General features: G+C 43.1%; 1 protein-coding gene across 1 annotated transcript in view; it reads right to left on the reverse strand.

The window, feature by feature from the left end:
* The window catches only part of LOC147453909 (uncharacterized), a 40,149-nt gene extending 16,443 nt beyond the window's left edge, over positions 1-23,706 (reverse strand). The window contains exons 1-3 of the mRNA XM_086515978.1: positions 23,260-23,706; positions 14,428-14,651; positions 14,040-14,171 (exon numbers count right to left, since the gene is read on the reverse strand). Coding sequence (XP_086372104.1) covers positions 14,040-14,171; positions 14,428-14,651; positions 23,260-23,408 — 505 coding nt within the window. The 5' untranslated portion in view covers positions 23,409-23,706. The remainder of the gene's footprint in view (positions 1-14,039; positions 14,172-14,427; positions 14,652-23,259) is intronic.
* Between the last annotated feature and the right edge of the window lie 162 nt (positions 23,707-23,868).

Consider the following 23,868-nt stretch of genomic DNA (forward strand, 5'->3'; position numbering starts at 1 on the left):
GGGCCTTCGGAGGAGGGTTTTACAACGTCTAGTGTCGTATCTCTCTTCTCTCTCTATCTCTCAGTCTCATACACTTGCGTGCACATTGTCCATTCACTTTGTTCGTGATCATAGCACTTTCCATTAAGAACAGAAGGCTCTCCCTTCCATAAGAACTAAAAGGAACCTTGAGCACAGTTCGGAGCACTCATCTTGAGCAAAGCGCAAACATTCATTCCGCTACACCTAACAATAGACTTCGCCGAGCAAAAGCAACAATTATGTGCGGGACTCCCTGAAGAAATGGCCGAGTACGTCAAAACTCCCAACGGCCTAATTCTATCATGGAAGTAATCCACCACACTATGGTTGCTTCGCGTATCAATTTTCAACAAGGGGCTAGACGGAATGTCAAACCCATGGAAAATAAAGACAAAAGTGATGCAAAGGGGAAAACCAATGCCCAAAATTCTTCCCAAGGCCATTCCAACAACAACAACAACAATCGGTCCAAGGAGAAGGGAGTTTACAAAGGGAAAAACAAACTCACCTGAAGAGCTTGAAGCTTTTTACAAGGACCACAAATGTTTTAAGAGTAGGGAGCAAGGAGAGGCCTATCGTGCTTGCCCCCAAAGAAATGTGTGCAATGGGCCGCCTGGAGCCTCTCTATGGTTGAAGCTCCAAAAGAGGATGCTCATTGCCAAGGATTTCTCCTTTCCTATGCTTGGGGAAAGATGAAAGAGCATGATGCCTTTATTTTGTTTGACCTTGGTTCAACTCACAACTTCATATCCACGAAGTTGACCACAGCCGATGGAGCTATCAAGGGACAAGACGTCTCAGTTACTCCCTTAATTGGAAAATTGAGGCTTCATGTCCAAAGCTATGTGGACAAAGAGGATTTCTTCATCTCCCCTCTAAAACATGGAGATGTTATCATTGGGGCACCATGGTTTAACCATATGGCTTCCGACATGAAGTTCCCTAAGGAGAATCTACTTCACCTACAGAGAAAAGAGCATGTACGTACATGCTAATTGCTAATGAGTCGAGGAACACCATATCCCTAGTAATATGCTTGCTTTTGATAAGTCCATGAAAAGCTCTACTTCTGCGTATATGATTTTTGTTAGAGAATCTGTAAATGATTCCAATGGTTTTACAAGTAGCAATAAAGGGAATCAAGAGAAATTAAAGTTGTCTAATTTCCTAAATGAATTCCAAGATGTTTTCATTGATGACATCCCTAGTGAGCTACCTCCAAAACGAGGGATGGTGACCATGCAATAGAGCTTCTACCAAGAAGCTCACCGCCTAACAAGCCTCCTTATCGAGTTTCCCAAGCTCAACAAGAGGAGATCATGACGCAAGTGCATAATTTGGTGGAAAAAGGGATGGTGAGGCCTAGCTCCCCTCCATTCTGTTCACCAGTACTTTTAGTGCAAAAGAAAGACGGCACCTATCACATGTGTGTCGACTATAGAGCACTAAATAAGATCACTCTCAAAAACAGATTTCATGTGCCATGGGCCACTCAAATTCTCTTAAGGAGTATAAGCGACACCTCCACGTACTCTTTCAAGTTGTGAGAAAGAATAAGATTTTCATTAATCAAAAGAAAAGCGAATTTTTCCTATGAGAGATTCAATATTTAGGTCACGTTATCTCTAAAGATGGCACTCGTATGGATCCAACAAAGTTAGAGGTAATAAAAGGATGGCCTAATCCAAGGAATCTATAGGAGGTACGAAGCTTTATAGGTATGTGTGCATACTATAGATGCTTCATAGAAAAATTCTCGTTAATAGCAGGCCCATTACGTGACTTAACAAAAAAGAAGGTTAAGTATTCATGGACTGCAAAAGTGCAAGAAGCTTAAACAGAAGCTTATCTCTAAACGTGTGCTCACACTACTAGATCTCTCAAAGCCATTTGGGTTCAATGTCATGCTTGTGGCGATTGCCTTGGAGCTAGTTTGCTTCAAGAAGGACATGCCATAGCATATGAGAGTCAAAGACCCAACTCCGTCAAGCGAGTATTGGGTAAATACAAAAAAGAGCTACTAGCTATTCTATATGTCCTAGACACGTGGAAACACTATCTCTTGGAGACTCCATTCATCCTACAAATGGGTCACAGAGCCTCAAGAACTTCATGACGCAAACCAAGCTCTCCGACAAACAAATGAAGTGGCCAAATTTTCTTTCGCAATTTAACTTTCATATTGCTCACATTGCTAGCAAGCACAATCAAGTTGTCGATGCACTTTCACAACGGCCAAAGGTAAATGTGGTGTCTATAGCAACTCACAATGATCTATCTTTTATCATAGATGAGTATGCTATTGACCAAAACTTTAAGTACGTAATTACAACCTTTGCATTAGGGAAGAAAAAAGAACCATTCACCTTGGAGGATGATTATCTTTTAAACGGCAATAGGCTGTGTGTTAACTCACCCATACAATAAGAAAGTCATGTATGAATCCCCTGCTTCTTATGCGGGGCAAAGAAGCATTCCATAATCTACTCTTCGAGGAGTAAAAATGTATTTATATTGGCCACCATGATTATAAACATACACATGAAGAGTATGTTTCAGAATGTGTGGTATGCAAAAAGTCAAAATTTGACTGAGGGAAGCAACTTGGAATGTTTTAGTTCACAGACTTAACAAGAAAACACACTCTATGCCTATCAACAAGACTATTAAAGCACATCAAACAGCAATCCTCTTTAGATCTCAAATTTTCAAGTATCATGGCTTGCCAACATCCATAGTGTCGAACAAAGATCCTAGAATAATCAATAATTTCTAGAAGGATCTCGTTAAGAATCTAGAAAGTAGATTAAATTTATCTTTCGGCCTATCATCCACAAATAGATTACCAAAGTAAAATAACTCATCTAACGATTCTTAAATTTACTAAAAGCTTATGTCATGGAAGTAGATCAACGATCTTAATGAGAGAAGTACCTACCTCTCATAAAGTATGCGTACAATGACATTGTACATACTTCTATGGGAAAAGCACCTTTCAAGGTTAAAGAGGGAAGATCCAAAAGTCTCTTACTACATAAAGTACATGGAAAGATCTTCGCTACTGATGAATATAGCCGAGACTCACAAGAATCTTCTCCAAAGATTAAAGAGGTTATATCCATCTCAAAGAAAAGGCAAAAAACGTTGTTGCTAATAAGCACACAAGAGCCTTAGCCTTTAAGGAAAATCATTGGGTCTTGCTTAAGTTTCTCAAGGCTCATCTAAGGCATACTACGAGCAAGAATCCTACGGGCCACCAAGAGTATTATGCTAAACTAACAAAACGATACTATGGTCCTTTTTAAATTCTTAAGCCAATCAATGAGATGGCTTATCAATTAAAGTTGCCCAACCATTGGCTCATGCACAATGCTTTCCATGAGAGTCTACGTAAGCCTTACAAAGGAGCGCCACCAAAAGAAGCAATAGTTGTAGACCCTCCAGAAAACGAAGATCAAGAAGAAGTACCTCAATCTGAGTCTATCCTACGATATGAAGACAAGGTATTAAGAAACGGTAAGAATCCAACGATATCTTATTAAGTTTAAGGATTATTTTTTTTAAAGATGCTAGATGGATGCAAGAAACCTAGCTTAAGGGTAATATGAACCTTGTCAATGCTTACAATGCTACACTAGAGCAAGCAATTGAAAATGCATTTTAAATGAACGATGTTTTTGTCTTATAAGACTCATTTTCTTTTTATTGTGCACAAATTTAAATAGTATGCATGCTTAGGGTCATGTTTGTGGTGACAACGTCTCCCAAACACCAAGTAGAACTTGTCACTCTACTTTGGAAGTAAGATCTGGACTAAAGAGCAGACATGCTTGCGGCAACTAAGTCTCCGAGCACCAAATGAATTAGTCATCCATCTTGAAATGATGTCATAGGGTAAAAAGCGATCCTCTATCTGTTAAGAAACATGGACTAATGACTAGGCTTTATCTTATCTACCTCGTAGTCGAGGACGACTATGATTTCAAGAGAGAGGTAATGTCATAAAATCTAATATCTAGCTAATCCAAATGATTTTCTCATATTAAAGGGACCATTTAATGTGGGAGAATAACCGGGAACAAGAGCTAGAATAGACATGTGCTTCTAAACTTATCTCAAACAACAGGGAACCAAAAGGAGAGATGGTTACATCTCAATAGGAGTCCAAAAGGAGATGGTCTCAAAGAGCAATATGCAATAAGTGCTTCTATTATCTAAACATATCTCAACAAGGGACCAAAAGGAGAAATGCTTACATCTCAATAGGGGTCCAAAAGGAGACGGTCTACCAAAGAGCAATGTGCAATAAGTCCTTGAGGTGGGAATCCGGCCCAAGCTTGAGGTGCTTGTCATGCTTGGTGACTAAGGTGCTTGAGGTGCTTGTCGTGCTTGCTGACTAAGGTGCTTGAGGTGCTTGTCATGCTTGATGAGGAAGGTGCTTGAGAAGCTTCCCATGCATGGGGAGGTAAGGTGCTTGAGTCAAAAAGAGACCATACATAAGAGGGGGAAAGCCCCAAAGTTAGGGGAATCTTTGACTTAACCTCCCACTCACCCAAAGGGCACCCCCTTTTCTCAAGGGGCACATGGACACATGCCAAGCTCTCCCTATGCTTAGCCACATGGTGTGCTTAAATCCTATTGGCTTGGCTAAAGAGGGGTCCAATGAGCTGCTAGTTCAATTCAACAAATATCTAGATATTTTCAAGCTCTCTCTCTCAAAGAGGTAAGGAGGACATGTTCTAATGCTACCCATGTTGCTTGAAATGCATTATGCATGTGATTGGCTTGTTGGGTTAAAGGCCTAAATAACCCCTTTTTGTACATTTTTGTACTTTGTCCAGGTTCATATTGAACCTGGACACATTTTTTAAAGGTCACTTATAATAAAAGTGAGAAAACCCAAAACTCACTTATTGAGTTTTCCCCAAAAAACGTGAGCTCTCTCTCTCTCTCCCTCATCGTTCTGCTAGCGCTCCCTCTCCTGCTGGCTTTCGCCACCCCTCTCTGCACACGTACTGCACTTCCTCGCGTGCTCTTTCACTTGCACACACCGCCGCGTGCTCAACAATTGATATCAGAGCCAGATTAGGGTTTCAGAAGCTTTGCGCAGGTGGCTGGACAACAGGCAAAAGGCTTCTCTCGCGTCAAATTTCCACTTTCATCACGAAGCCCCTTGCTTCCGGTGTCACCTAGGGTGATTAGGGTTCCCAAAACAACCTAAAACAGGCTGAAATTAAGTCAAAACAGGTAAAAACCAGAAAATTACAGGTCAAAACAGCAAAACGCAGGTGTTCTAAATCGATTCCCGTGAATGCCCCTTGCTTTTCCCACTCAAAATAAGTCCATTTGATGCAAATTGATGCGCCAAAACAGTAAATTTGCAGAAAATTCAGCATTGGACTGTTTTTATGTACACAAATTGAGGTTTATGTACGCCTTTTGTGGGTTTATGCAAGTACACATTGGGGATACTTGTTAATTGCTGAAATTTTCAGCACATTGTATGCAACGTGCGGTACATTGTGATCACTGAAAATTTTCAGATTTTGTATAGACACTTTCTGCTACATTTTTATCCGTGCAAATGGCCTCTACTTCCTCGTCGTTTGATGCCAAGAGCTTGATGGAAATCAAGCGATTTGACGGTACAGGTTTCGACCTATGGCAGGACAGGATGCAGGGGATTTTGTTCCTCAAGGATTGTGAGGACTCCCTTTTGGCTGTAAAGCCTGAGGATATGCCGGATGAGGATTGGGCCAAGCTCAACAAGAGGGCAAAGGCCTATATCAAAATGGTTGTGACCGATGGCATTCTTGTGGACATAAAGGGCTTGGACACTGCACATGCAATTTGGCATAAGTTGAAGGCAACTTATGAGAATGCCACCCTTGTGAATCAGGTGCATTTGATGCGCAAACTGGTGAACATGATGCTTGACGAAGCCAAGTCGGCTTCTGAGCACTTAAGTGCTTTCACCAGTGTTATGAGTCAGCTACAGGATATTGGGCTTCAACCTTTTGATGACAAGTTGAAAGCCATATTTTTGTTGATGACTTTGCCAGACTCTTGGGAAACTCTTGTGGTTTCTTTGAGTAATAGCCCCAACCTCACATATGATGGAGTGCGAGGCTCCATCTTAAATGAGGAAATTAGACGCAAGTCTAGTGGTGGGGAAGGTGGCAGCTCTGCTTACAATGCGAGAGGCAGAAGTCAAAATCAAAATACAGGTACCAAGACTCAAAACAGGAGCAAAAGCAAGTCTAGGGATAAGGATGTGACTTGTTATCAGTGTGGCAGAAAAGGCCATAAGAAGCACGATTGCAGGTATTTCAAGAAAGAGCAGGAAAGAAAGAAGAAATCACACGAGAAGAAGAAGACAGAGGATAAGAAAGGGGAAAAATCAGCAGGTACCTCCTCCAAGGATTCGGAGACTGTCAATGTATCCTCTAGTGTGGTTATCACAGAGTTATCCGACAGTGAGGAGATCTTGGTTGCAGCTTCATGCCCCTCAGATTTTGTTGTAGCAAATGCAGAAGACATGCTTATCTCACATAGAGATGTCATTGATGCATTGCTAAGTGCAAATGATGGCCTTACACGGTCTTGGATAGTAGACTCGGGTGCCTCATTTCATGTGACTCCATCTGTGGAGTGTTTTGCTTCTTATCATGCAGGCAAGTATGGCAAGGTTTACCTTGGGGATAACCATGCTTGTGACATTGAAGGAATGGGCATTGTGCGCTTGGCATTAAACAATGGCCAAGAGTTTATGCTTAAAGATGTAAGGTATGTACCAGGCATCAAGAAGAGTCTATTGTTGGCCAGATGGATGCACAGGGTTATACAACCGTTTTTGTTGGGGGTTCATGGAAATTGCCTAAGGGATCAATCCTCATTGTCAAGGGATGCAAGAGTGGTACATTGTACTATTTACATGGCAAAGCTTTGCCTGGTAAGTTTCTTGCAGTGGCCGAAGTTGCTTCTCATTTGGAGTTGTGGCACAAAAGACTTGGCCATATGAGCCAGAAGGGACTTGATGTGCTCTCCTCTTTGAAGAGGGTTGATGTAAAGGGCACCAAGTTAGATTTTTGTAATGACTGTTTGTATGGTAAACAAAAGAAGTCTTCTTATTACTCTGGTGTCTCGCGCAAAGCTAATGCTCTTGATTTAATTCACTCCGATGTATGTTCAATGCCTGTTAAGTCTTTTGGTGGTGCATTATACTTTGTTACATTCATTGATGATTGCACTAGGAAAGGCTGGGCATATTTGTTAAAGAATAAGAGCAAGACATTTAATGCATTTAAGAGGTTTCATGTTTTTGTGAGCACGCAAAAGGGTAGTAAGCTTAAATGTTTGAGATCTGACAATGGGGGGGAGTACACGTCTGCTGAATTTCAGCATTATTGCGAAGAATATGGGATTAAAAGGGAGTTGACAGCCCCTTATAATCCATCTTCTAATGGTGTGCCTGAGAGGTGTAGCCGTACTTTATGTGAGAGAGTGCGTTACATGTTGTCCACAGCTAATCTCCCTCATGGGTTTTGGGGAGAGGCTTTGAAAACTGCAGTTCATGTATGCAATCGCTCTCCTAACAGTACGCTAAAAAATGACATTCCAGAGGAGGTTTGGTCTGGCAAACCTGCCTCTTATGATCATTTGAGAGTGTTTGGCTGCGAGGCTTTTGTCCATGTTCGTAATGACTTGAGGACAAAGCTAGATGCCAAGTCCATCCAAGGACTCTTCCTAGGTTATGGGGAAGAGGGTGAAATGGGCTACACGATATGGTTGCCTCAGTTTAAGAGGGTTGTACGCAGCCGAGATGTAGTGTTCAATGAGGCTAAATTGCTGAAAAATGCTACATCTTCTGAAATTGACAAGAAATCGATCAAATTTCAACCTCTCTTGCCACCTATTGATGTTGAAAAAGAGCCTCAGGATGCATTATCACAAGCTGAAATTGATAATCAGCCGGTTAACCTTGAGCCAGAAGAGGTAGGACATGATTTAGATGCTCCAAATGAGGATGGACAGCCACCTGTCATGGCTGAAAATGATTTTCAACAGCATGAACATGCTGAAAATGAGTTGCCTCCTGATGTAGAACCTGTGCCTGAGAATGTAGATCATTGGGTACGCAGGTCTACTCGTGTCAGAAGGTTGATACAGCGCTTTGACCCCTCTTTGCATCATGTTATGTTGACACATGAGGGTGAGCCTCTTACATATAAAGAGGCAAAATCATGTGAGTTAAGCAGTAAGTGGGAGCTTGCGATGCAAGAGGAAATCAAATCTTTGCATGCAAACAATACTTGGGATCTTGTGCCATTGCCTAAAGGAAGAAAGGCTCTTCCTAACAAATGGGTTTACAAGGTCAAATGTGTTGATGGAAAGCCCAAGTTTAAAGCAAGGTTAGTTGCCAAAGGGTATGCACAGAAAGAGGGGATTGACTTTCAAGAGATCTTTTCTCCTGTTGTAAAGCTTACGACATTGCATGTCCTTTTTGCTCTCGTTGCAGTGCTTGACTTAGAATTGAATCAAATAAATGTAAAAACAGCTTTTCTTCATGGTGACGATGAAGATATCTACATGAAGCAACCTGAGGGTTTTGTAGTTCCTAATAGAAAGGAACTTGTATGCAAACTAAGAAGGGCACTGTATGGTTTGAGGCAGTCATCACGTCAGTGGTACAAAAAGTTTGATACTTTTATGTTGTCTCAAGGCTTTAAACGCAGCCATTCAGACCATTGTTTGTATACAAAGAAGGATAATGATGGAAGTCCTATAATCCTTGTGCTATATGTAGATGATATGTTGATTGCTGGGAAGCATAAGTCTACCATTGATGCTCTTAAACGTCAGCTGAATTCAGCTTTTGCAATGAAGGATTTAGGTGATGCTGAGCACATCTTGGGCATGAGAATCAAGAGAGATAGAAAGCTGAAATTGCTCTTCTTATCTCAAGAAAAGTACATTGCTAAAGTACTTGACAGGTTTAACATGGCTGAAGCTAAGTCACTTGGAGTACCTTTACCTCCACACACAAAACTTAGCAAAGCCGATTGCCCAAAGGATGACGTGGCAGTGAATGCTATGAAGGGAATCCCTTATGCATCAGCTTGTGGTTCTCTTATGTATGCTATGGTTGCCACTCCTCCTGACATTGCCCATGCGGTGGGAGTTGTTAGTAGATACATGTCCAATCCCGGCAAAGCACATTGGGAAGCTGTGAAATGCATTCTGAGATACTTGTCAGGTACACAATCTAGGTGTATATGTTATGGCAAAAGTGACCTGAAGTTGCATGGCTATTGTGATGCAAATATGGCAGGTGACTTGGATACTAGGAAGTCCACTAGTGGCTATGTGTTTGCTATTGCTGGTGGTGATGTCTCTTGGTGTTCACGACTGCAAAAAATTGTGGCATTGAGTACTACTGAGGCTGAATATATTTCAGCCACTGAGGCTTCTAAAGAGGCCATATGGTTGGGCAGACTTGTCAAAGAGCTTGGTATGCCTGCTAGTACTCCTGTCTTGGGATGTGATAACCAGAGTGCTGTCTATTTGGCCAAGAATGCCATGTTTCATGCACGGACAAAGCACATTGATGTGCGATACCACTTCATACGACAGGTATTGGAGGATGGTCTAGTCACCTTGACTAAGATTCACTCACAGGATAACCCTGCAGATGTTCTCACCAAGAGTCTTGCTAAGGCTCAACATGAGCATTGCATACAGCTGGTGAGAGTTGGTTAACTTAAAGGCGTCATTTATGCCTTTAAGTGGGAGGTTGTTGGGTTAAAGGCCTAAATAACCCCTTTTTGTACATTTTTATACTTTGTCCAAGTTCAATATGAACCTGGACACAATATTGAACCTGGACACATTTTTTAAAGGTCACTTATAATAAAAGTGGGAAAACCCAAAAACTCACTTATTGAGTTTTCCCCAAAAACGTGAGCTCTCTCTCTCTCCCTCATCGTTCTGCTAGCGCTTCCTCTCCTGCTGGCTTTCGCCACCCCTCTCTGCACACGCACTGCACTTCCTCGCGTGCTCTTTCACTTGCACACACCGCCACGCGCTCAACAACTCGCTAGCCTTAGAGGGGTCCTATAAGCTTCAAGCTTCAGCAAAAAAGAGGGGTCGACCAAAGCAAGCAAGGGGTGTGCTTGGGCGTATACACCCTCTGACACACTCATTTTTCAAGGATTCTCACTTAGTGAAAGTAGAGGAACTCCACCTCCTTCTCCGAGCTTGTTGAGAAGCTGAGTGCCTACAACACTCTTGGCTATGGAATGCAGATCCAACCAAGAGCCATGCTTCAATGCTTAAGCTTGCCATCTTCTCCATCTTCATTACTATGCTATTATGTATGCTAGCAAGGATAAGTGAGGAACTAATTTTTTCTCCTATGAATGTATCTTCTTCTCTTCCCTACCCCATTCCCCACTAGCTCTCTCCACCTTCGAAGGTGTTTGAGGCCTTGGGACTGAGGCCGGCGATGGTTAATGCTTTTACAAAGTTTATGTTATGCTCGTGATGCATGAAGCTTTCCACCTTCATAGCATCACCAAGGTCACAAGGAACACAAAGATTGTATTATACCAAGTCTCACAAAGATTGTATTATATCAAGTCTCTCTTGATGGGAGAATGTATAATACAAAAGCCTATTGGAGGGAGGACCGGCTCCACATAAATCCGGTCCTCAATTGTTGTTAAGTTCTCTAATTCTCTCTCTCTCTCTTGTAAAACTATTGTTCATGCCAAGTTAATTAAGTATAATGTTATGTTGCTACCTCTAGCTAAGTTCACCCTCTATGTTCTCAAAGTAGCCTCACAAAACTGCTCTCTTTAATTCTCCTAATTCCGCTATTCTCAAAGTTCATGGCCCATTTCCATTACAGGATATCCAATTGGATGGAATATCACTCACTCAAAAAGTGGATTGGGTTATGCAATGCTTGAATGTCAAACTGCATTCCTAGAAGCTACCTACTTGGCCACTGCATGTTCGCCTGCGAATTGTTCAGAGTAGTCTAATGGCATATGTTCAGTTCTTTCTGCCACAATGGCATTGGCCTCGCCACTCTCTTGATTCTCTTATGTCAGCCATTCTGTCTCATTTGTGGCAAACTCGTGCACACAAAAAAGGTTTGCAATTGATACCAATGGAGAAGCTTTGTAAAGCTAAACACTTCGGTGGTCTGAATATTTTGGACTTGCGCAGGCATGCTCTTGCAAGGAAAGCTATGTTATTGCCTACACTTGCACAACAATCTCAGCCTTGAACTCTTATGTTTGCATATCAGAGTCAACATGTTGTTACATCCTCATTTGGCCACTGGCAATCAACTATTTGGGAGATTGAGATTGTATTTGGTAAGATAGACGAGCTAATTCCTGGATGTCCGCTTCCTTCCACTTTGCTCTCTACTTGGAAGGAGGTTACGGTTCATCGTTCATGGAATGCTCAGCAAGAAGGAAATTTGCTTTGTTTGGAGTCTTCATTGGAGCCGGGCTTTCTCTCTTACTTTGGTTGACCGCTCGCCTCGACAGGCGTACTTCCTCTCTTGCCGTGGTATTTGCGTAGCTGAGGATGTGGTGGATGCAACCAGATTCACTTTGGAGTTTCGCTTCGTCGCTCGCCATTTTGGATTGGGCATGCATGATGCATTACCGTCAACTCTGGAGAGAACTACAGCAGATGCTGGTTGATTTTTTGTCCATTTCACCTCTGCTTGATGGTGATCGCTTGTCTCACTGGAATCTCCAAGAAACGCCTTTTGAAGATATTTCTGATGGTCGAGTTTATGCTCTTCTTCTACCTTAGCCTTGGCTTGCTGATCATTGTAATGCTCTTTGGCACATGCATAAATCTGACATTTGGTGGAAGAAGCTTCTATCTGCTTTGTGGAAAAGCCATTTGCCCTTCTTGAAGGAGCGGTTGTTTCTTTGGCGTTGTTTGCTTGGTGTGCTTCCGGTGGGTACTTTTCTTAGGGCACGTCGGATTCGCCCTTCATCTTGTGTCCGTTGCTCGATTACAGAAGAGGATGTCTGTCACTTGTTGTGGGATTCTTGCATTACTCGAGATTTCCTTCACCGCATATCGGCGTGCATGCAGCTCCGTTTTCCCACGGTGGTTTTCCATAAACGGTTTTGGGCATTTGGCATTTTTTCACCGGTGTTGTAGCGTTTTGCGGTCTTCTTCATGTGGGTCCGATTCTGGGCTTACTGGACCTTATGGCGACAACGTAATGGCTATATGTTCCATCGCATTAATGCAGATCCCTTCCCGATCTTCAAGCTTTCTTTTAGGCAATCGTTGCGGTTCGCCTTGGAAGTTGGTGATATCACCCCAGAGATACATCAGCTTTCCTATAAATGCTTTTAGCCTTTTGTACAGCCGAACACCCTTCCCTTGTACATGATCGATTTGGTGGGTTTTCCTTGGTAAATTAATCAAATTGATTTACAAAAAAAAAAAGTGTGTTGTGTGTGTATTCATCAGGTCAACAAAGACCAAACAGTTGAACAGAATCTTTTCAGATTATCCAGCCTGCAATTGGGAGCAAGTTTTGATTGTTGTTTGTTGTGTGTGGCGGTTGGATGTAACTTTTTCAAGTCCAAGATTTACAAGACTACATACAACTTTCCATCTTGGGATTGTTCTCGTCTCCCCATTCGGAAGGTCATCTCAAATGCAGTTTTGAATACTTGAGCAGTTAATTCTAGCTTTGTGCCACATGATAATTTTAGCTGATCCTCAGGTCAACATACTGATGAACACGTGGTCTACTCAAAAGAAGAAAAGATGATGAGCTGAAAAGAGAAGAGTTCACAGCTGGGAGGTGCCTAAGAAGATAATGTTTGTTTACAAATACACGGTGCTTCCGCAAGCACTATGTCTCAGGTTGCCTTGAGATTGTTACTTTGCTTCTGGAGTCTGGACATAGTGCACTATGTCACCTTGTGCCTTCGAGATTGTTTTAAGGGTTTCTCTGCTTCTAGACACAGCGCTTCTGCAAGCATTATGTCTTTGATTGTCTCTGAGATTCCCTGCCGCCGCAACTTCTTGTCTACGAAAGGACTAGCACAGAAGCTTCACACCATGTACAGTATGAGAAGGCAGCCCCTTCAAAAGATGTCAAATAAGACACCCGACTCAGAAGGAGGATTTCCCGAAACAACTTCTTTGGTTTCGGCTTCCGGTTCATAGAAACAAATGGCTGAGACGAAGCCATTCCTCATTTTAAAATTTCCTTATTTGTAATATATTGCTTGAAACTTTGAATATCTATCCAATATGTTTCAGTTCGGTAAAGCGTCACTGGATTGAATAATGAAACAATTTCTTCATGAAAGTTCAATGTCATGAAACAACTTATGTTTCCTCATCTAGATACTCCCAACTCCGTGCTCTTTTCACATGTCCTGACTTTGAATCTCAATTCTGTAAGCAATCTTGGTAGGATATTGTGTGAGCGACTCCTTACCCTTGGAAGCACATATGACTAGTCAGAAGGGTCTTTCAAGGCAGCACAAGAGCAGCATTTCAGTTTTGTGCAGGTTGTTGGCAGACTTCCAAAGTCTTCAAACTAACCGCAAGGAGTCTAGACCCTTAAGTGTCATTACTCACCACCAGATTGCTTCGTCGCCCACTCCTATCAGCCACCTTGAGGCCTTACGTCTTTCCTGCAAGTTATTTCTGATTGTGTACCATCCCTCAAAGTTAGGCTGCTTTTGCAAGCTTTGGGACCATATTGCACATTAAATACAGCAGTTTCTCCAAAGAGAGACAAAGAAGGAGCAGACTTCTATATTTTTATACTAGCTATAGCTGCAGGGAGTTTTTAGTAAAATCAACAACTAATCAACTACTTGCCCACTCCAATCAATGGCATTGAGGACAACTGTCTTTAATGTTCATGCTTCTATCTTGAATGTGCCGTAAAAGTCAAGCTTCTGTAACCTTGAGGAAGAGAGAGAGAGAGAGAGAGAGAGAGAGAGAGAGACCTTTTAACTCCTTTGTTTGCAAAGATGAAGAAGCCGCTTGTAAAACAGCTCCAGAGGCCATAGCCCTCCGTGACTGTGACATTGATAAATAGGACGGTGAAACCCTGTAGTTCCGTTTGACCTCTTGCCCATCTTCAAACAATTTAAGAAAACCCATTCAGATTCCCAAAGAGGTGATGGTCCATTGCTACATAAAATGACATACAATAGCACACCAACCCCAACAAAAGTTGAAATATCATCTCACTTAATGGACACCCACATGACAGAGCCCTTTCCACAGCATGTACATGCAGGTTGTTAGGAAGATTGGATATGCACAAAATCAATGTCACATGCAATAAATAGCTTCAAGAAAATAGAACGCCAAAAAGAGTATCGAGGTCACCTGAAGTAATGCTTATTTGGCTCGAAGTGTCTCCATTGCTGGGTGAAGAAGGCTCTGCCAAAGTATCTGGAGTACGTTCATCATGATATGGCTGCAACAAGGTAGGTCTCACCTCTATCACCAACCGAGGTCCTGGCATTCCAGTTCGCTTAGTTGTGTAATGGTCAGGGATGCGAGGAAGCGGTGGATCCAATCTATCGAGAGAATTGTTTGAAGAAGCACATCTGGAAGAACACAAGATTTACGATTAAGAAATTTCTCAGATCATGTTCTATTCTGCCAACCTCTACTAAAACAACAACAAAAGTCCCCATTTTACATCCTTTGCATCGCACAATCTATGTACATAAGCCGCCATACCACCTAGCCCAAATCATGCAAGAAACTCTCTGTCGTTCAACACCCACAAGCACAAGCGAGATCCCCAACAGCTCATTATCCTACTCTGGATGTGGCGCATATCCTTTGACTCGTAGTAGAGCCAAAGAACATAGAGTCTAGACTCAGCTTGCCACATTATTCACGTATACCCAAATTCAATATTAGCCACAATTTTATACCTCTTGCTCAGCATCGTCAATCATATTTTCTCCAATATCCTATCATCTATGTCATTCATCTAATTGAGAGGAATATACAATGGAAAATGCAAGAATCATAACGAATCAGACCCCATCTACTTCACACTTGTGGTTGCAATTAATCATTTGTAAAAAAGGTGGCAAGCATTGAAATGGTGCCGCCCCAACGCTATAAAAGCAAGGCACAAACACACAAATACATACGTGTGATTGAACCAACAGCAATGCCATCTCTCTCTCTCTCTCTCTCTCTCTCTCTCTCTCTCTCTCTCTCTCTCTCTCTCTCATAGTTTTGCGCCATTTCTCCTTCTCTCTTCAGCCTCTCATTCTTCTGTGTGTGTATATGAGTGTGTGAGAGAGGGCGCACCCAAGCAAATTACAACACTTGTGCATGCCAAATGCAGCATTTACATTCCTTCTATCATATTGTCAAAATAAGACCCTCTTCACCTGAAATTAAAAAGAGCATTTTCACTCACAGCAACCATGGTTTGTAGGCCCTCCATCAACACGTGGTTTCAATCGTTATTGATTGTGTTACTATCCCTATGACTAATTGAAACGTACATTGCCATATCCAAGTTGAAACTAATTTGACTATTTTGTTTTTAATTTCTATTTTCTAGAATTAGGACCTTAATAAGAAATGTGCACAAGTTAACTAATAAGTTAAGGAATCACAGAAAACTTATTAAGTGACCGGAGGCCCACTTAATAAGTGGGCAGCGAAGTACTAAAATTGCTGCAGGACGTTCTCCAAAAAGCAAAAAAGGCCAGCGCCTCCTAAACCTGCAAGAAAAAGCCAGCGCCCACTATTCTGGCAGAAAAGCAGTCGACCCTCCCTATTTTGGCCGACCTGCAGGGCTTATAAAAGCAGCTAGCGCTCTCATCTCTGGGAGGTAGAATTCGTAGGAGGAGCAAAAAGCAGCCAGCGCTAGCAGATTTCAGCCATGGAAGAGATCGCAGAAGCACCCTCACGCTGCCCTACTGCTCACGTGAAGAGATCTCGTCGCCAAAATTCAGTTGCAAGAGGATTTTCCCACATTCCTACCCTGCTGTCCTGCAATTTCAGCAAGCTTTCATCGCGAAGAACGAGTTCCAGAAGAAATCTATCGCGACAGAAACTCTCCTCCACGTCCGAGAAGTGATAGGTAACGATTTTCAGCTTTGTTTATGATGAAGTCCTTGTGTTTGGATGATGCAGGAGTGATGACCGAGTTCCTAGCAAGGTAAGGAAATTGACGACGGAGTTCCCAGCCAGGGAAGTGAACTGATGCCTAAGTACCCAGCAAGGGAAGTACAGCCTCGTGCCTAAGTCCTTTACGGGAAGTACGGCCTCGTGCCTAAGTCCTTTACGGGAAGTACGGCTTCACGCCTAAGCCCTTACGGGAAGGAACGGCCTTGTGCCCAAGCCCTTTACTGAAAAGAACGACCTTCGGGTCTAAGACTACAGAATGGAGGGGTTTCCTCGGGTTCTTGTGCTTGTATACGACTCTCCCTGAATAAAGAATACTCTTGACGGGGGGGGGGGGGGGGGGGGGACCAGCCCATCTTCTAGTCCCCAATACTGTGTCAATTCTCTCTCTCTCTCTCTCTCTCTCTCTCTCTCTCTCTCTCTCTCTCTCTCTCTCTCTCTCTCTCTCTCTCTCTACTCGTCATCTTGAACTGTCTCTCTTAAATTCCGCATGATATTTATCTGAGTGAGCAGCTTCGCTTCCGTATTTGTGACAGTGGTATCAGAGCATGGTCTCCTCTCTTTCTCTGTAAAGGAGGACGACTCTGGGAAGATACGGGAAGAAGCGATGACAAGCCAAGAGAGAAGTAAGCAGGCGGAAACCTAAGTCCTGCAGGAAAAGCTCGCAGAGTTGGAAATTTTTTTTCTCTCTGCAAAAAGGCGACACAAGATTTGGGATTCTCTGAGAAGGCGACAAGAGCATGATGCTCAAGAAACTAGAGAATCTGAGAAGCGGAATGCTCAAGATACTTCAGAACCCAAAAGATATCCATGAACATCAATCGAGAACCATAGCCAAGAAATCCCGTCATTTCAGGAAGGATATGAAGAAGGTCTCTAGACCTAGGAACACTCCAGTCAAGCTTGATACTTTTGACGGAAGGGAAGATGTCCTGAAAGCTACTGCTTTTATTCGACAGTTTGAAGTTGCCTTTGCAAACGGCAATTTCTGAGAAGTGTCTAAGGTGAGGCATGTGACCAAACACCTCCAAGGGATTGCAAGTACTTGGTGGTATACCAAAGCTCTGCAAGGAACTTACAACAACAATTCAAGGTTGAATTCTCCGACAAATTTTTTTCCTCTACGCTTTGAGGAGGGCATTCAAGAAGATTGGGATTGGTTTGCCCAATAGGAACACGAGCGAGTCAAAGCAAGTAGTGGTTCACTCTTGCCAAGGTAGGTCCATTCTTGATCCTCTCTGAGGAAGGAAAGATGAACAAATTTAACGAAGGACTTTTGCCCGAATTTTGTAAACCCATCTGCAAGATACTTTGCAGCAGATGGTGGAGTCAACAATAAAAGTTGAAAGTGTACATCTTGATGTACATAAAATACAATCCCCGCAGTGGGACGAGAACCATTGAACACAGAAACAACGAATTTTTGTTACCTCTCCTCGAAGGATACATTGCTATCCGGAGAAAGTTTGGAATAACAGAACTCAATCTAACTCCTGAATTTTTGACCCTCAAACTTTAAGTGAGAGGGCAGATCTTTGATCAAAGTTAAATCTTTGAGGAACTCATAAAATGCGTATTGCTTTTATGCACGACATATGCACGTGTCTAACCAGGACAATCACTCTCGAGTGTTTATGAGAGTAGGGTTGAGTCAGAACATTGTTTTATACGATGAACTGCTTTGCTTAACCATCCGAAAGGCCCATGATTGATCTGGTATCCGGTAGTTCTCCAACAAATTGCTTGCTAGTGCGGGTAGGAAATTATGAAGGAACCATTCTGAGCTTTCAAGCAAAGAACAACTTTTATCAAGCTTAAGTACCTTACAAACCAACACTCCCTACCCGGTAAGGGAAGACCAATCTTTGCAAGGAAGAGATGCTGCTGCAGATTTCAGCCGTAAAGAAGACGTTGCCGGTGATACCCATGGCTGCCCCAAGTGTACCAGATGTCGTCAAAACCCAGTGCGCGAGTTCCCTCGCAAAGAAGTGCCTACGGAGCGTGTTTTCATCGCGACAAGCTGCTGTTTTTCTCTGTTTTCAGCCCATAAACGTCGTAGACAGGGCTGATTTACGAGAAGGAACCCGAGAACACACCTCTTTTGTGTGTAGGATTGGAAGAGAGGATTTTCTATGCAGAGATCTCTTCCGGGGAATTGCTTTTTCGAGAACCGAGTTGCGTTACAAGCGTCATGACTTTGAAGGTACGATTTTTATGTTATGATCTCTAAGTAATTGATTGCAGGTGTACTTCCTCTTCGTGAGGGAGTAGGAGCAGAGGAAGGCATGAGCCTCTGCAGGATAAAAGTGCTCTGAGGAACTAGAACCAGATCAGCCCAAGGGTTTCGTACCCAAGTTCGAGAAGCAGATCCACGGATTGAAAAGAGGTAGACTCTCAAGATGTGATCTGGAAGTTGAAATTCCCAAGGAAAGGACTTCGTGTCCAAGAAAGCGGAGTTACTCTGCAGGAACAGGACTCTGGAAACAGAGTCGGAAAAGCGTTGCAGGGATGCCATGCCCTGAGTAGGACGGCAGAAAGGAAGGAACCATTCCGAGATTCCAAGCAAAGAAAAGCTTTCATTAAGCTTGAATACTCTTTAAGCCCACACCCCCTACCCGGTCAGGGAGGACATGGTAGTGCTTTTCACACAAATGAATGAACACTCTCTTTATGAGAGAAGGAACAAACAACGACTACAGCCTGTGCTCGAGGAATCCAAGGATTGAAATCCTAGTTATTTAATGAGCGGGTTTTGCTCTAAGATCGAGCCAAGGGATCGTCAAGTTGAGCGTCTTCGCTCTAAGGATCTTACGAAGGGAAGGTAATTTCCCAGGTTCACCAAAACTCTAACACAACTTAAGAATTATGTACACCTTTGGGTACATGCATAACACACGAAGATGCAGACCTATGCCAAGGAACTGGACGAGAGTTTGTTATACTCTCTTGAGCGCCTTTTTATGCGCAAGGATATTCCGACACGAGAATCTCTATTTGAGATGTGTTCGGTAGAAGGATTCTCTACAGAGAAGAGGTTTTCTCATGGTCGTTGATTATTGAGTACGCTATGTGCTTTTATTATTACAGTAGCAACTTTTGGTTGCAGTATATGTTTCTCCATGAGCACGTCAAGTAGCATTTACACGCTGCTGGAATAAATTCGAACTATTATGTTCGTAAGAGTAAAATTTGCCAACCATTTTAAAATGGTAAGAATTACCTTAACCACATATGGGAGAACATCCTTGAGATCCAAAGCGGGTTCACCCTTAAGTGGGCCAAGTTTGAACTTATGTTCACAGAATGGTATGGCTAGAATTTTATCTGCCTAAGATTTTGCGAGGAATCCTAGATGCTTGCAAGGAAGAGACGCTAGTAGGTGTCACGAGAACCCTGCTAGTGGTAATAACTTACAGGAGGAAAAGATTGGAAGGAAGTGCCGCCGTGCACAAGGAATCTTCGGATTGGAACCGCTCGTCTACATTGAGCGACGGCCCGAAACAAGAACCTTCTTTAAGGTGATCGAAGACCTTGTTTGTGAAGGAAGATATCGAAATTAATACTCTTATGATTTGGGCATTCCCTATGTGGGAGGACACAAGAGGTTTAATACCCTCTGGACTAACAGCGCAGGATCATGCGCAAGGACAGATGCCTAGATTGATTTCTAGGAGGATTATTCTTCTCGGGATTGAGAAGGTGGAATTGAGTTAACCAATTCTCGGATAAGGAAACTTCCAATCTGTTGGAAAGACGCGAATGACGAGTTCTTACATGGCTCGTAAGTTTGATGAATGGTGAAGGATATCCTCGAGGTACTAGAGGAAGGACATGAACCAGTAAGGTAAGTATTGAATTCTTGAATTTTATTTAAATTAATTTTTAAGCTCTCTTTTGAGAAAGGACTAGCTCAACTCACCATTCTGTAAGATTTGGAATCTTTCCGGTTTCTCCCCGGCAGTTCAGTTGGACCTCTACAGTTGAGGACAACTGTTTATAAGTGAGAGGGATGAAACTAATTTGACTATTTTGTTTCTAATTTCTATTTTCTAGAATTAGGACCTTAATAAGAAATGTGCACAAGTTAACTAACAAGTTAAGGAATCACAGATCTGTAAGAAAAGCCATCAGGAAACAGACAACTCTGGTGTGTCATATGATGGGTGACAAGAAGCACCGTGAGGGAGTTGGCCTGTTAGTTCGGTGGGAGAAGACCAAGTAATGGTGGTCCCTGATGAGTCACAAGATGGGTGACAGGTTCATCGGTAAGGGGACACACTAAGGGTCTAAGGAGGAAATCCGAACTGAGTAAGAAAATACGTGTAAGAACGCAAGCACATAGATAAAGATGGGTTCTAAGAAGCTTTGGTAAAAAGCAAGACGAGAAGCGGATGTTTTTCCGCGAGAGAATGCTTGAGTTCATATCCGGGGACGCCTGGAAGGAATAAGTGCAAGCATTGGAATAAGTTTATAAGGTTTAAACTAAACTTAAATAGGTTCACATTGACCGGCCAGTCAATTTTAAGTGAACAGACTAACTTTTAATAAGTTTATTAAGTGACCGGCCGCCCACTTAATAAGTGGGCAACGAAGTACTAAAATTGCTGCAGGACGTTCTCCAAAAAGCAAAAAAGGCCAGCGCCTCCTAAACCTGCAAGAAAAAGCCGGCACCCACTATTCTGGCAGAAAAGCAGTCGACCCTCCCTATTTTGGCCGACCTGCAGGGCTTATAAAAGCAGCTAGCTCTCTCATCTCTGGGAGGTAGAATTCGTAGGAGGAGCAAAAAGCAGCCAGCGCTAGCAGATTTCAGCCATGGAAGAGATCGCAGAAGCACCCTCACGCTGCCCTACTGCTCACGTGAAGAGATCTCGTCGCCAAAATTCAGTTGCAAGAGGATTTTCCCACATTCCTACCCTGCTGTCCTGCAATTTCAGCAAGCTTTCATCGCGAAGAACGAGTTCCAGAAGAAATCTATCGCGACAGAAACTCTCCTCCACGTCCGAGAAGTGATAGGTAACGATTTTCAGCTTTGTTTATGATGAAGTCCTTGTGTTTGGATGATGCAGGAGTGATGACCGAGTTCCTAGCAAGGTAAGGAAATTGACGACGGAGTTCCCAGCCAGGGAAGTGAACTGATGCCTAAGTACCCAGCAAGGGAAGTACGGCCTCGTGCCTAAGTCCTTTACGGGAAAGAACGGCTTCGCGCCTAAGCCCTTACGGGAAGGAACGGCCTTGTGTCCAAGCCCTTTACTAGAAAGAACGACCTTCAGGTCTAAGTCTACAGAACGGAGGGGTTTCCTCAGGTTCTTGTGCTTGTATACGACTCTCCCTGAATAAAGAATACTCTTGACGGGAGGGACCAGCCCATCTTCTGGTCCCCAATACCGTGTCAATTCTCTCTCTCTCTCTCTCTCTCTCTCTCTCTCTCTCTCTCTCTCTCTCTCTCTCTCTCTCTCTCTCCTCGTCATGTTGAACTGTCTCTCTTAAATTTCGCATGATATTTATCTGAGTGAGCAGCTTCGCTTCCGTATTTGTGACACAAGTGCTCACCAAACGCGTGTGCGTATGTTTTCGATTAGCACTACATCACAATTATATCTTTCTTTTTGGATTCATATCACGTGCACATCTAACTCTATGTACATGTGGACAAGCTAACTCCTACTTCTAGGATTTAGGACAGCCTAGGAAGTGTTCTAGCACCCGTGTGAGCCTATACGCAAGGCCTGCATGTCCACATACTTTAGATTAGTTGCATAACCTCTGATGCATATGAGCGTAGCCAGTGTCTGTTAGGTGTAGGCACTGGGAGTGTTCCCGTTCAGTTGCATTAGTACCCACATTTAGGACAGCCTAGGAAGTGTTTTGGCACCCGTGTGAGCCTATACGCAAGGCCTGCATGTCCACATACTTTAGATTAGTTGCATAACCTCTGATGCATATGAGCGTAGCCAGTGTCTGTTAGGTGTAGGCACTGGGAGTGTTCCCGTTCAGTTGCATTAGTACCCAGCCTAGGTATGTGAAGCACATCTTATGAGTAAATTCATTAACTTAAGTTTTATTAAGTGAAATTTTCAAAACTCGTAAGATTTTATTTGGCATTGCCAACCCAGCTATATAAGTGACCCTAGGGGTCACTTGTCAAGCATAAGTCAATACCCGTCACTTATCAAGCATAACTCAGTACCCTTAGTACCAGTACCCTGTACCCATAGTAACATCAGCATCCATGGAGTTTTTGCATCAGCGTTTTCAGTCATGATCAGCAAACCATCATTGTTTTCAGCCATCAGTAGCACACTGCATTACCGACAGTTTCCAACCTTCATTGCATAGTCCCAACGTTTTCAGATTCAGCCTCAAATCAGCCAGCGTTTTCAAATTTCAGCCCTAGCCTCATCATCAGATCACAGTTCTAGGCCCGATCAACCCTAGGATTTTAGTTTCCAATCCTTAGCCTTGCAAATCCAAGCACCCACAACAAAGTTCCATCCGCATCTCAACATCTAAGACCATTATATTAGCATTTGTACAATCTAAAGCAAATACCTCTCTCGCAATAGAGAGGGGGGGCCCCTTGGAGGGGGGTTTGAGACCCCATTTGGTCTTCTCTCTCCCTCTTATCACTCACAGAACCTTCATTCACAGTATTACTCTCTCTTCTCTAGCTAGTCTTTACACATCTCTCATGAAGAAAAGGGAACTCTCTCATTCAGTAAAAGGAACCTTGAGTACAGACTAAACACTCATCCTGAGCATTTACCATCGCATTTACCATCAATCACTTCCGCCGCACATTACAATTCAATGTTCACATGCATTCTCATGATGGTCCCAACTTAATCCATGGTTGCTTGGATGACAGATATCAGAGCTACCGACTAGCTTTGGTCAAAAGAGATAGCGTAGCAACATATTGAGTGCATACTAACGGCTACCTATGTGGGTGAGTGGGAGAGAGAGAGACATTAGAAAAAAAAAAGTGTGTGTGTGTGTGTGTGTGTGTGTGTGTGTGTGTGTGAGAGAGAGAGAGAGAGAGAGAGAGAGAGAGAGAACCTTGTGGTAGAAGAGCATGGTTCACAAGATCTGTTGCAGCCGCAGGAAGTGCAGTGATCCGGCCTATGCAAGGAAGGAGGGAAGGAGCAAGCTCCTGCTTGTTGTCGGTTGCCCCAGCGCACGCCATCCACCAGCAGGAGGGTTGCCATGTAGAAATTGAGATCAATGCTGCACGCGCGCGCGCACACACACACACAGAGAGAGAGAGAGAGAGAGAGAGAGAGAGAGAGAGCCCAACTGCAAATTCTGGGAAAGACTCGAGGCCTCAAGAGTCGCAGACACAATTTACCTGAGCTAGAATGTCGGAGACTGGAGTATTGCAGAAATATAAAGGATGCAATGCAAACATTCACACCAAAAGCAAAAAAATCTTTGCCTGATTCTAGTTCTAGTCCAGGTTAGGTATAAGTGTGCCTGCTTCCACATGGCAGGCCCTTGCACCACTATCTTGTGCCCGGGAGGCCCACGGGCCACGCCTCATGCAGGGCCCAAGCTCTTTCTGGGTTCAGACGGAACAATCTGTGGTGCACACCTACTCGAGCAAAACAGGATCTGCATTTTCGAAAAGTAGTAACGTTGGGCAAACATAGTAGTCAATGGTCATCCATA

The sequence above is a fragment of the Adiantum capillus-veneris genome, chromosome 7 (assembly GCF_014529385.1).
Source record: "Adiantum capillus-veneris isolate H3 chromosome 7, ASM1452938v2, whole genome shotgun sequence".
Lineage (NCBI taxonomy): Eukaryota > Viridiplantae > Streptophyta > Polypodiopsida > Polypodiales > Pteridaceae > Adiantum > Adiantum capillus-veneris.